General features: G+C 45.4%; 1 protein-coding gene across 1 annotated transcript in view; it reads left to right on the forward strand.

Moving 5' to 3' along the window:
* The first annotated feature begins 761 nt into the window (after window positions 1–761).
* Window positions 762–13,180, forward strand: part of Dyrk4 (dual specificity tyrosine phosphorylation regulated kinase 4) — a 40,773-nt gene continuing 28,354 nt past the window's right edge. The window contains exons 1-2 of the mRNA XM_032907378.1: window positions 762–799; window positions 6,370–6,463. Coding sequence (XP_032763269.1) covers window positions 762–799; window positions 6,370–6,463 — 132 coding nt within the window. The remainder of the gene's footprint in view (window positions 800–6,369; window positions 6,464–13,180) is intronic.

The raw sequence follows: 13,180 nt of genomic DNA on the forward strand, positions 1-13,180 counted from the left end.
TCCATGAAGTTTCTGACACTGCATTCCCAAAATAAAAGCACACACCTTTAATCCTAGCGAAGGACGACACTTCTCTACTAATTCAAGGCCAGCTTGGTCTATGTAGCCCTGGAGCCAACCAGGGCTATGTTGTGAAACTTGCCCCAAACAAACAAACAAACATTAAGTCAGCATAAACAACCTCCTGCTTACAGCCCACACAAACACAGTCCAGTCTGTCCTTTACACATTGCTTTAGGCACTCACTTGGCTAAATGGCTAAGGACTTGAACACGAAATTCTACTTGGCTTCTTTTCAGTGAGTCCCTTCCTTGTATCAGAGTCCTTCAGGACAAGCCACCATCATCACTCATAATTCCATGTGCTTCTTTCTAAAACTCAGTACTGTATGAAGTGTACATCTCATAAGGAAATTTTATCCAGGGCTTTTATCTACTTCTACATACTGTTTTTGAAAGGGCTTGGCAATTTTCCAGTTTGGCCCTTCCAGCCCACTTCAATCTCAGGGTCCTGGAATTTCACTCATACCTTGGGTGATCCACGTATTGGAAAGAGAGAAAATGAGGAGGTCGAGGGGAGATGTATTCTTTTGGCCTATGTGAAAGATGGTTTGGGCCTTGCCTGGATTAAGCCTATTCACCTCGGAGTCACAAAAAGGGCCTGAGCGGTTTCTACAGCAACGCTAGGAGGGTGTGGCCCCTCTGCGCCTAGTTGAGGGTAAGTCCTAAACCCCTGCAGCGATCCCTGTCTGTGACAGCCGGATGCAGCTCCTCCCACTTCCTGCCCTCACCTGGACAGAGTAAGCGCCTAGAAGAGGCTTATGATGGGGGCGCAAACCCTGAGCCATCTAGGGCTGGGTCCTCATGGGGCAAGTGGAAAGGGAGAAGGGAAGTAAGAGCGAGGGATGGGCCGGGTGCGCGAAGGAGAAGAGGTTTAGGTCTTGCCAGCTGCCATTCATGAGCATCCTGACTCTCCTACTAGTGGAACACTGTGTTAGGGGTCTCGCTGAGTGTTGAAAGCCGGGCGGGAAGTGGTCCTGACTCCAGCAATTTGGGGCATGTAGCTGATTCTTCTCATACTGTCACTGCACGTGGTATTTCCTCTCTCTCTCTCTCTCTCTCTCTCTCTCTCTCTCTCTCTCTCTCTCTCTCTCTCTCTCACACACACACGCACACACACACACACACACACACACACACACACACACACCACAGAGACACAGACACAGCTCAGCCCTTTGACGCAGAGTGTACCAAGTTGGGTATGGACCACAAGCCTAGATACTTTCCTCACTTGCTTGCACCGCAGGATAAGCTCCAATACTTAGCAACATTGTTTCTTTTTAAGGTGGCGGCTACCTACTCTCTGAACATTCACTGTCTGAAATATCCAGGCCAGGTGGGGCTCAGGAAACATTGTTCTTTCATACATTTTCTTTAAAAAAACCCAAAAAAAAAAAAAAAACCCACCAGCTTCCCCAGTCTTAACTCACACTTTGGATGGAAGATTTAAAACTGGGGAACATCTCATGAGAATGTCCTTCATTTTGCTTGAGGGGTGAGATGGAGGTGGACGAATTCTAAACAATCTTCCAAGTCGTCCTGTACCTGTAATCTCTGAATCAAGAGACTGTTAAGTTTGAGGCCAGCCTGGTCAACACTGCAACATAGCAAATGTTGGGCCAGTTTGGGCTACAGAGTGAGATTCTGGTTCTGGGATCTAATCCTTCTTTACCCAAGAGATGGGAACCGGAAGGTATATCTGGCAATATGTCAACTACTCTGCCCTCTCCAACTCCAAATTGCTACACGCGAGTTAAAGTGCTTGCTTCTCAAATGTGGAGGATCCTAAGACAGTGAACTGTGGTTTTAGCTGACCCTAGCACCCATCTAAAAAGGAGAAAAGGCTAGTTAAAGGCTGTATCCATCAAGCCACCAGGGCCATCAGAAATGTAACAAACACACTGCCTGACCTAGCAGTGGCAGGAACACTATACTCCTGGGAACAATGGCCATTTTAGGAGAGATCTCTGACAATGTGAAAATAGAGTGAAATAAGGACAGTTCAATATCGACCCACCATGCCTGTGGGATGGGTGCTCTATGGTAGAAGGAAAAGTTTGAGCAAAACCCCACAGGGTGCTGGGGGTGAAGCAAGTACAGGGGAGAAAAACAAGTTTTTCTATGTTCTGAAAACTCAAGAATTCTTGAAGAGAAAGGAGGATAGATCTGTTCTTTGTGCTTTTCCGAAGACAGCAAGGAACAGTGGAAAGAATATCTTGTGTAATATCATTACCCTCCCGACAAAAATTTGACAAGCACCTACCAAATGTAAATTAACATCTGAGTATAAGGTGGGCTGTCGGGGAAAACCTTCACTGTCTCAGGAACACTCCAGCACTGACAGGTAAGTATCAGGGAGACCCCTCAGCTAGGTGAAGGCGTGGACACGAGGATTCCCAAACCTCCAGCCCTTACGTCACTGAACCATGAAGGATTCAGGAACTCATGTAGAAGGACTGGGGAGGTTGAATTTGCTTTGTCACATAAGTACACTAAACAGGTCACTCCAGCTCTAAATGCTACCACCACATCTGTCCCAAGGACAGCCCCAAGGACAGCACTGTCGACTGTAGTAAAAATAACAAAGTCACAACAGGTAACCTCAAGAGGCATATTTTCCTTTGGGACGTTAGTGTCTTTTATGCACAAATGCACGTGTTTAAAATACCACACAACACAGCTTTAATAACAGTAATGCTGAAAACCCCGTGGCTCCCAGATTCCAAACTTCCTGAGAACAAGGGGCCCATTTCCTTGTCTTTCTTCCTTCATACTGAGTACAGTTGTCAGGGCTTGGTTGAGGCCCGAAGTTCTTTGACGAATTAATGTAAGCCGTCTCAGCTTTCTCCTCTTCCGGCGAATGTATTCAGAGTTTTCAATAGAGAGGAACTGAAACAATCCAGAGCAGCCCGTCGCCCACAGTTCCACCAGACTCAGGATCGAGATGAGACAAAAACTTAAGCAGGCTTCTGGGACAACTAAGCGACGCGAAAGCTGTGACAAAGTGAGTTCACTTTGGAAAGTGCTGCTAAATCCAGGAAGAGAGAGTGGCTTAGGAGGGCAGAGCATCCTCCTAAGGTGTGAATCTGCATTTTAGGTTCATTTTCCAAGGGATCATCCCTGCAGCTCTAAGCTAAGCTGATTGTCTTCAGTCAGTCCTGTAATAAACTGTAATTTAAGAAGTCATTTTATTTCTAAAATGCAGTTAATTTTAATTCGTTAAACATAAATTATTAGGTCATTTCAATCCATTTCCTATGAAGCACAATGCACCTCTTGTGCACTGTGCTTCAGTAGACCCCAGGAGCTTGCAACGTGCCCTACCATTGAGCTACACAACCCTGGCCCTCACCACATAGTCTTAAAGACTGGAAAAAAAAAAAAAAACCATTTGCCAAGTTCTGATTGCAATTACAAGCCAGGTAATGTGTAAATGGAAACACAGAGTTTGTGACAATCACAGAATCATCCAAAGAAAACAAGCTAGGAATAACTGACAGCACAGTGTGTGTGTGTGTGTGTGTGTGTGTGTGTGTGTGTGTGCCTGTGTGTATGTTCTGTCTGACAGTGTTGTATAGGTTTAGATTTTAAATTACTGGAAGAGCCTTGAGAGGCCATCTGGTCTTGGCTCAGCATTTTACACAGGAGGGAATGGAGTACAGAGAAGACCAAGTGGCTCATGGGAGTGTCGGCAGCATGCAGATGAGACTGCAAGGTCCTTCAGCATCATCTGCAGGCCTTGGTCTGACTCTTTACCTTCAGCTGCCAGAGAGGGGGAACGGAGGCAAGAGCCCCGACTGTGTGGACAATGTCCTTTACAGCACTCACTGTCTTTGTGAAGTAGACAAAAGAGGATGTGGTACAGAGCTCTGACAGGAAAAGCTTTCCTTTCTCCCCGGCATTGGGAGCTGATCAATGCTCTCTAACCAGAAGGCCATCTCTCGGTTTATTCCCTAGTCCAAATGCTACTCTGTCCCTGCCTTGACTGAGTCCCTCTCTATCTGCCAAGAGGTTCATAGAATGCCTTCCAAACCAAGTCGCTCCAAGCTGAGCTCCACGGCCATTGCCATGAGATGGCCCTAAAACACGGAGGCATCATGTCAGTCCAGATGTAGAAAGACCAACCCCACAGGCCACAGCCTAACCTGGGATATGTGACCCTTCATGTATATAGTCCTTCAGAACGTCTCAGGGCTACTTGCATTTCCTGGACAAGCCAGCAAATGCGGCTTCATATTCTCTTTCCTTTCCTTGCCCATCTGCCCTTGACTCTGACCTGTACGCTCATTCTTCAAGGACGCTCTACTGTGTTTTCTGGAAGGCTGCCTCAGCTTCACAGCAGAGAGAGTGGTCAGTGCGACTGCACACACTCCTGACTTCGTTTATCCTGTCTCCTCTGCTGTGCCATGAGTTTGCCTTAGGGACAGAGATGGTGACTAGGTTATCAGAACTCCCTCGGCAAACGAGTCTACAAAATTTAGAAGGAAGGGGAGAACTAACCATAAGAGAGAAGTAAATTATTTTTGATGACTTTCACCACCATTATGTGCACACACTCTGTCTTTCTGTCTGTCTGCCTGTCTGTCTGTCTCCCCCCGTGTGTGTGTGTGTGTGTGTGTGTGTGTGTGTGTGTGTGTGTGTGTCCTGTAGCTAGAAACAATGGCATGATCCTGTTATCCCAGCTGCTTGAGATACTGAAGAGAATGACTTGACTCTGAGTTTACTTGAAGAGACCCCTAATCCCTTTTTTCTGAAAGAGGGTACCACCCCGTAGTCAAGACTGGCCTCAAACTTGCCATCTTCCTACCCTAGCCTCTCAAGTGCTGGGGTAACAGGTATGTATGTCCACCATCATGCTCAGCAAAGCCAGCATACCTTTAAAGAAATTCTTGTCACTCCTCCATGTGTCCTCCTGGGGGGCAGGTTTGTGCTTTTGTTTGTTGGTTGGTTTTGTTTTGTTTTGTTAATGCCCTCCTCTGATTGGCTTGTTTTACTCTGCTTGCCAAGGGCACAGTGAGTCCCACCTCGTTTTACACTATCATGTTTCAGAAAGCATATGTGTCATATTTTTAACTTCCCACTGGATAGAGTGAAAGGAAGATCTCATTTCTTTTTTAAATATTTAATTCCTCAGTAAATGTGCCTTCCCATTTATTTGCCTGACTTGGCTTCAGTTTTGTGAATAACTGGAAAATCCTGGTGTTGCCGTTACTGATTGGTTATAAGGTCTGCAAAAGCTAAAACTATAATGACTTTCCCCTGAATCTCATGCTGACCCTGTTTCTTGGACTTTTCAAATTCCGTTTGTTCTGACCAGAGCTGGAGGCTGCAGAGGGACTTCATGGGACAAAGCAGAACTCCACAGTACTCCACAACTAACGAAAACTAAAAATGTCCTGAGGGTCCCCTAAGACCTGCCTTCCACAACTCTGTTTAGATTCCATAACCATATAGGAATTTTTTCTCATCTTGCAACAAGTTAATTTTTCATGGAATTGTGCTCTGAATGAGAAAGGCACCAAAAATGACGAGAGGATATCAGTTCTAGCTCTTTTTTTCTGTAGATGTGAAATCAGTAGCCCCACTGTGTGTATGACGTAGCCATACTGTGTGTAAGAGAATGAGGCAGCTGGGAAAATGGACTCCAGGCTGGCTGTTGTAACTGTAGCCACCTAACTTTACCCTCCTGCTCGTTGGCTCCTTGGCTCCTTGGCTCTCCTTCTGTAGTCCTGTCTTTCCTGAACCCAAGAAGGGATGCAAGAGAAGCAGAACATCTCTTCTCTGCTTTAGGCTGTAGGCTGGCCCCTGCTTTTCTCTAAGCTCCTTTGCTTTCATTCATTCCCACATATGTTGACCTTTATTTATATTTTATCCACATTGTCACTTTACTATTGTACCATCATCACCACCATCATCACCACCACCATCATCACCACCATCATCACCACCACCATCATCATCACCACAATCATCACCACCACCATCATCACCAACATCACCACCACCACCACCATCATCACCACCATCATCCTCACCACCACCACCACCATCATCACCACCACCACCACCATCATCACCACCATCATCACCACCACCACCTTCACCACCATCACCACCACCACCACCATTACCACACCACCATCATCACCACCACCACCACCACAGGGTCTTATTATGTAGCTCAGTGTAGCCTTGAACCTGAGACCATCTTTCTTTAGATTTTAGTGCTGGTATTTTAGGCATATACTTCCATGCCCAGAGCTGACTTTATTCTTTGCTCTCTCTCCTCTCTCTCTTTCTCTTGTAGAACTAAAATGGATACGAACAAGGCAAGGAAACGTAGTTTGACAACCTTCCCAGTTTTGAAAGCAAGAAAGAAGCAGAGTTTCACCTCCGTGAAGGTAAGCATCATCAGGTCCCAAGTGAGGAGCAGAGATGTCTCCAGGAAGATGTGGAGAGTCCTGGCCCCAGGGTGAGTCTCCCACACAAATACCTCAAGGATAGTCCTGAGGCAAAGGTATTGGGGGACGTTGCCCACACTCAGAGCAGGGCTTACCAGTGAAAGCTTCCTGGAATCACCCTCCCAGGCATATGCAGAGATTGTCTCCTGGACGGTTCTGAATCCCATGAAGTTGACACTCAGGATTACCCATCATGGTGGACTCAAAGGGAAAAGCAGCTAGCCTTGCGAGTCCTCCATTAAACAGGCGACTAGCATTGGAGAAGTTGCCGGATGAATGGCTTCTCCACAGTTACTGCATCTCCTTTCTGTCTACTTGAAACTACCTCAGAACATTCTGCTGTCATTCACAGTAGATGTTCAAGATCATTTGTTTGTCATTTGGAAAATAATGTTTTTTTTTTCCTGACAAAGACTTAATTGCTTTCCCCCCACCCTCACCCTCAAAACCTAATGAAAGGCACAGCGCAGAAGTTAGGCCAAGATGTAGTAACCATGTTTATCATCTGTGAAACAAGTAAAGGGGAGATTTTTTCCAATCTACTACCATTTAGGCTGTTCAAAATATTGCACTGTCTAGGATCTTTTCAAAGAATGTTTTGCAGGAAACTTTAGCCCCCAATTGTTTAGCCGTGAAGGCCTGAAGTGCGTCCCTGAATCCGTGGTCAGAGGCTCCAGGGTTAGCAGCCTCTGTGATGGCTCCAGAGGTCACTTGCCACCTCCCTAGACCTAGAATTCCACATCACCTCCTCTGAGCAGTGTTTCTAGTTCAGCTCCCCAGCACCCTGAGATTATAATTCACAAAGCAGATCCATCCTGGTTTGTTGGTGCAAACCTGTATTTCCAGTGATTGGAGGAAACTTTGGGCTTGGAGCTTTGAGTAATGTTGAGGCTGTTAAGTCGTTTACAGAGTTCTGGGCAATGGGCAGGATGCATTTTACATTGCTAGATGGGAATGAGCAACTGAGGGGCAGGGACCGTTTGAGGAGACATGTGAGTATCAAGTCAATGAGAGCTAGGCTTACCCCAAATAATACTCATTGCCACTTGACTGGTTTAAGAAGGTCGTAGTAGACTTCAGAAGCACACTGTGGGCACATCTGTGAGAGAGTCGAGAGAGAACGAACTAAAATGGGAAACCTCTTTCTGAATGTGGGTGGCCCCATCCCACAGGCTAGGTGCCAGCCTGCAATCAAAGGGATGGAGAAAGCTTTCCTTTCCTCAGGCTCTCTGAGCCCACTCTTGGCAGCCATCACGTGGCTTGCTCTGCTGTGTCCTCTGGGCCACATGTACTAAAACCTCTGAATTCATGAGCTAAACAAATCTTCCCCCTTTAACTTACACTCTCTACCAGTGATAAGAGAAGCGGTCAGCATGAGGAGCTTTGCAACTTGGAATGTCTTAAGTTTTTGTGAGCTTGCCTTGGTTGATGAGATGATGTATATACATGAGCCCAAGAGGAAAGGTTCTCCCCATTTCACAGGTGGGAAAACTGATGACAAACGAGGATACTCAGCTCAGGGGGGGAAGATGGGGAGCGTAAGGAAGATGTCAAATCTGCAGTCCGGATCGCACTGGTCTTCATCTCTGAGTTAAGAGGCATCTGTTGCTTTGTAAAATCCTTTAAAGGAAACAATGCGATGAGCTGGGCACAGTGGCGTTTGCTGACAGGTGGCAGCAGGAGAGACGGGAGTTCAAGGGCAGCCTCAGCTACACTGTGAGTGCTAAGCTAACCTGCTCTCTATGAAATCTTGTCTCAAACAAACAAACAAAAAAAAACCCAGAAGGAAATAAAAAATAATGAAATTTCAAGGGAAGCAAATTACATGACAGTTGTACCAAGAAACTTTTGAAAAGCTAAAGTAAAAGCAGAAAGTTCTTCATGCTGCACTCTGCAGTATCTTCCATCGGGTGGAAGGAGACTGAGGAAGAAGACGCCTGGCATTGAATTCTGGCTTCCACATGTGTGTTCATGAGCACATGCATGCGCGCGCACACGCGCGCGCACACACACACACACACACACACACACACACACACACACACACACCAAGAAAACAAACCAAAGGGCTGGAGGAATGAGTCGAGCACGCATCCTGCCCTCCAGGAGGGCTTGAGTTCAGCTCGTAGGATCCACATCAGGTGGTTCACAACTGTCTCTAAGTATAGCTCCAAGTCTGACGCCTCTGTCCTATACATGTACTGGTGCATGTGTGTACATAGTCACTCCATATACATATAGTTAAAATAAAAACGAATCCCTAAAAAATACAATTTCAAATGTGATATTTAAAGAATCGTCAGACATGGTGGTTAGTGATGGCTCAGCAAATAAGAGCACTGGCTGCTCTTCAAGAATGCCCGGGTTCGACTCCTAGCACCCACATCGCAGCTCATATAGTCAAGAAAAGCTGTGAGATAATTTTATGTCGATCCATTTAAAATAATGGCGTTTCTCTTAACTTCTGCCAATGTGACTATTTAGAAAGGACTGCACTTACTTGTCCCACGTGCTTCACAAGGGACACTTGGCAGGGAGCACAGGTTCCCTGTGTCGGACTGAACCAGTGTTGGATGCTAGAAGCATGATAGTCCCTGGCACCGACTGGCACTTGGTGTACATTCACTAACCCATGTCCTCTACAATTATTTACTGACTATTCATATCCAACACCATTCTAAGGGTTGAATATATCTTTTAAAAGGTGCATACTCTGATGCGTTCCTACAATCCCAGCCCTCTGGAGGCTGGGTTAGGAGGACAGCCTCCATTCTGAGACTAGCCTTGACTACATGTTGGGTTCTAGGCCAGCGTAGGTACAGAATAAGACACCCTTAAGAACAAAGAAACAACAAAAGCCAGCGAGCGCTTATGATTTTTAATCCCAAGACCCTTCAGATGAAAGCTGGTGGTCTGGTCAAAGTTAAATGCTGAGTGTGGTAGAGAGGACCTGGGGAGTGGACAGACCTGGGCACCACACAGCAGAGCTAGACCCACCTGACAAACGGGACCTCAACTTTGTGCTCTACAGTTTTGACTAGGATTTCCAACCATTGCAATAGCAAACGTTTAGATTTGGTGTTTTTCTTCAGGTTTGTTGGATATGGGGCACTGATGAGACAGGATGGGCCATAAAATCAACTTTGGCTGCACATCTAGAACTGCCTGGGAAAGTTTTCTAGACCACTGAAGTCTCTCAGAATTACAGATGCTTTGTTTTTTGTTTTTTGCTTTTTGTTTGCTTTGTTTTTTTTTTTTTTTTGCTTTGTTTTGTTTTTAATTCTTCTTGGGCTGGGGAGATGGTTTGGCAACCAACGGCATTGAATGCTGAGTGTTTTTGCCAAGGACCCAAGTTTAATCTGCTTCTAACAATTCAGCTCCAAGACATCTGGAGCTCTGTTCTCTATTAGTGCAAGCATACAGCACACATGCAGACACACACAGACACAAACAGACACACACACACACACACACACACACACACACACACACACCGTTATTGTCATCATCATTATCATCAAAAAACTAAAATAAAAATTTAAATAAAAGTAAAAAACAACTCTGGGGCTGGAGAGATGGCTCAGTGGCTAAGAGTGGCTGCTCTTCCAAAGGATCTGGTTCAATCTCCAGTACCCACATGGCAGCCCGCTCCTCCTTGTAACTACAGTTTCAAAGATCCAACACCATCACACAGACATACAGTATATTCAGGCAAAAGACCGATGCACATAATGAAAAATAAATAAACTACTTTTAAAAATAGATTAAGTTAAAAGTTCAGAAGTTCATTTCTATTAGGTTGACACAAATATCCATTTACATGCCAGGTGTGATAGCTCGTACCTGTGATTCTAACACTTGGCAGTTGAAAACAGGAGGGTCAGAAATCCAACGTCATCCTCAGCTACAGAGAGAGTTCAAAGCCAGCCTGGGCTGCATGAAACCCTGTCTCAAAAACAATAATCAGGGCTGGGGAGATGGCTCAGTGGTTTAGATCACTGCCTGCTCTTGAAGAGTTCCTCAGTTCAATTCCCAGCAACCACATGGTAGCTTATAGCCATCTATAACTGGATTCAATGCACTCTTCACTGAAGACAGCAACAGTGAACTCACATACATACATACATACATACATACATACATACATACTATAAAATAAATATATAAATGTATATTATCTGTGAGACGAGGGAGTTAGATGTTTCTTGTGACATGAACAGACAGTATTAAAGAGTGCTATGAATTGGTTAATGGAGTATTGAGAGCATGAAGTCTCCGGCTGGCAGATCCCAGACATATGCACCTGACACCCTTCCTCTCTGTTTCATAGAGAACAGTTTCTTGTGAGAGAGATAGGAACTAAATCTCACGCAGTAGAAGGAAGTACTCCAGATTGTCCATCTTTGTCTCATACCTGTCTGTGTCTCATCACCATTCCACATCCGAAAAGCCCAAGGGAAGAAACACCAAACCAATCACCCACTGCTGCAAAGGGTTGGAAATCCCAGTCAAAACTGAACAGAGCACAGAGCCAAGATCTTGCCTGTCAGTTGGGTCTAGCTTGGCTGCATGGCACAGTGTATCTAGGTTATCCATGCATAGTTTACATGCATACGAAAGGTTCAGGGTAAGAACTTGTCAGGGTTAGAGAACATTTAAAACCATGATGTCCACGAGAGTGGCTAGGTGGTGAGAGTGAGGGCTAGTCCACCATCCAGTGGACTCTGTGGAGACTTAGCATCCCGAAGGAGAACACTTACATTTTTTTCCCACTCTCCCTAGGGTCCCACTCTTCCTCCTGATATCTACATGGTGAGTACCAGTTCCTCCTTCCTCTGCCTTCACTCCCACAGTCACACCACGTTGGAGAGAGGAGAACAAAGGTTTGGGGTGACCATCAGTTGCTGCGAAAGGGATGTTGATACAAGCTGGTTTAAGAGAGCGCCTCTGTGTGCTGGTATTCAGCAGAGCAAGAGGACAGCACCTCTAGGTTGTAAAACACCATGTTCGACAGGGAGGATAATGACATGTTAGAAAGGCAATGTGGCTTTGGCTTTTCTTATTTTCCTTTACATCTGTGTTGTGGTAATCTCCCCCACTTCACAGAGGAGGAAACTGAGGCCCCAAGAGACTAAACAAGGTGTCTAGAGTTAGCCTGCTAATAAAAAGCTGAAATCAGGACTCAGGATTTATTCTGTAATTCATGGTTGCTTTTCAATGATTGTCGTTATAATGCCTATTAAAATCTATTCTAAAATGTTCGTAAAGGATAAAGAACAACATACAATGACCCTCCAGTGCATCCAGGACAGCGAGAAGTCCCCTGAGTGTCCCTTCTCATGTCATCGTCCCCTCTGCCATCATCATTCTCTTGAGTTTTGCCTCTAAGATTCTGTTGCTCGCCTGTGTGTGCTGCTCTGGGCACGCTCATGGATGTCTCCTGTCTAAACTGTGCTCGTGTTTCTAGACTGTTTATCCAGGACTGGGCTTCCTGGGTGATGACACGTGAGGGCTCTGAACTTAAGCAGATATTGCAACATTGTTTCCCAACTCTGGTATCGATGTGCTTTGGCCCTCACTATACACAAATTTGGTCTCCTCACCATTTGGGTCAGTTTATCCTGAGGGAGCTTTGTAGCTCTAAGTGGCATTCTGACTGTCTTTAGCTTGCACTTGGGTGGCTGAATTAGTGATGCTGAACTTCCTGCCACCTGATCGTTGGCCTTTCCTGTCCTCTTCTGGAAAGGGTCACTTGTGTCTTTATTCCAGTAAGGTGTTTCTGCAGTGTCCCCCTTGCCTTAGTGAGTATAGGATATTTTATGTGTTCTGTCCTCTAGTCCTTTGCCAGTAGTAAATGGCCTTTCCAAGGGTTTTGGCTTGGGTGTTTTCACGTACCTAACACAGCAGTTTTAACTCTGTCAGAAATGAAGACGGGCAAAGTTCCCCCATCATGTGTCAAGGTCTTCCTGTTATCGGCATCTATGGTGATGTGTAGTTGTTGAGGCAATTAATGAAGCAATGGTGGTAAGTAATTATCAACCAAAGACCATAGTATGTACATGACTTTGCCCTTTATGCTGTGCAGAAATTTTGACAGTGGACAATGTCATATATTTATGATCACAGCGTCACACGGGACAGATTCATTGGCTTGCAAACTCCCCATTCTCCATCTATTTGTCTGTATCTCCTCTCCTAGGACAGCCCTACCCACCACGTTTTCTCTGCCAATTGTTTTACCTTTTCCAGAATATAATGTAGTTAGGATCCCAACATGCAGCCTCTTCAAATGCATTCTTCAGTTGTCAGTAAAAGTGCTTTTCAGTCTGTGACTTGGTAACACCTCCCTTTGTTAATAACTAATACGGCATTACATAGATACAACAGCTTGCTTATCTACCAACCAAAGGACGTTTTGGTTGCGTTTTATTGCCCAGCTGTTATGAATTACACTGCTGTGGAACAGACATGTGCAAGGTTCCGTGTGCATAGACGTTTGCGATTCATTTGGGTGAAGAGCAAGAGCGTGATTGGCTGGTTGTAGGTTAAGGCTACCACTCGCTGTTTCCAAAAGCAGCCAGACGGTCTGCCAGAGCAGCCCTAGCAGTCTGTTCCAGAAGGGCGTCATTTTGTCTCATAGCCTGGAGGATGCTGGGA

The sequence above is a fragment of the Rattus rattus genome, chromosome 6, assembly GCF_011064425.1.
Source record: "Rattus rattus isolate New Zealand chromosome 6, Rrattus_CSIRO_v1, whole genome shotgun sequence".
In the NCBI taxonomy this organism is placed as follows: domain Eukaryota; kingdom Metazoa; phylum Chordata; class Mammalia; order Rodentia; family Muridae; genus Rattus; species Rattus rattus.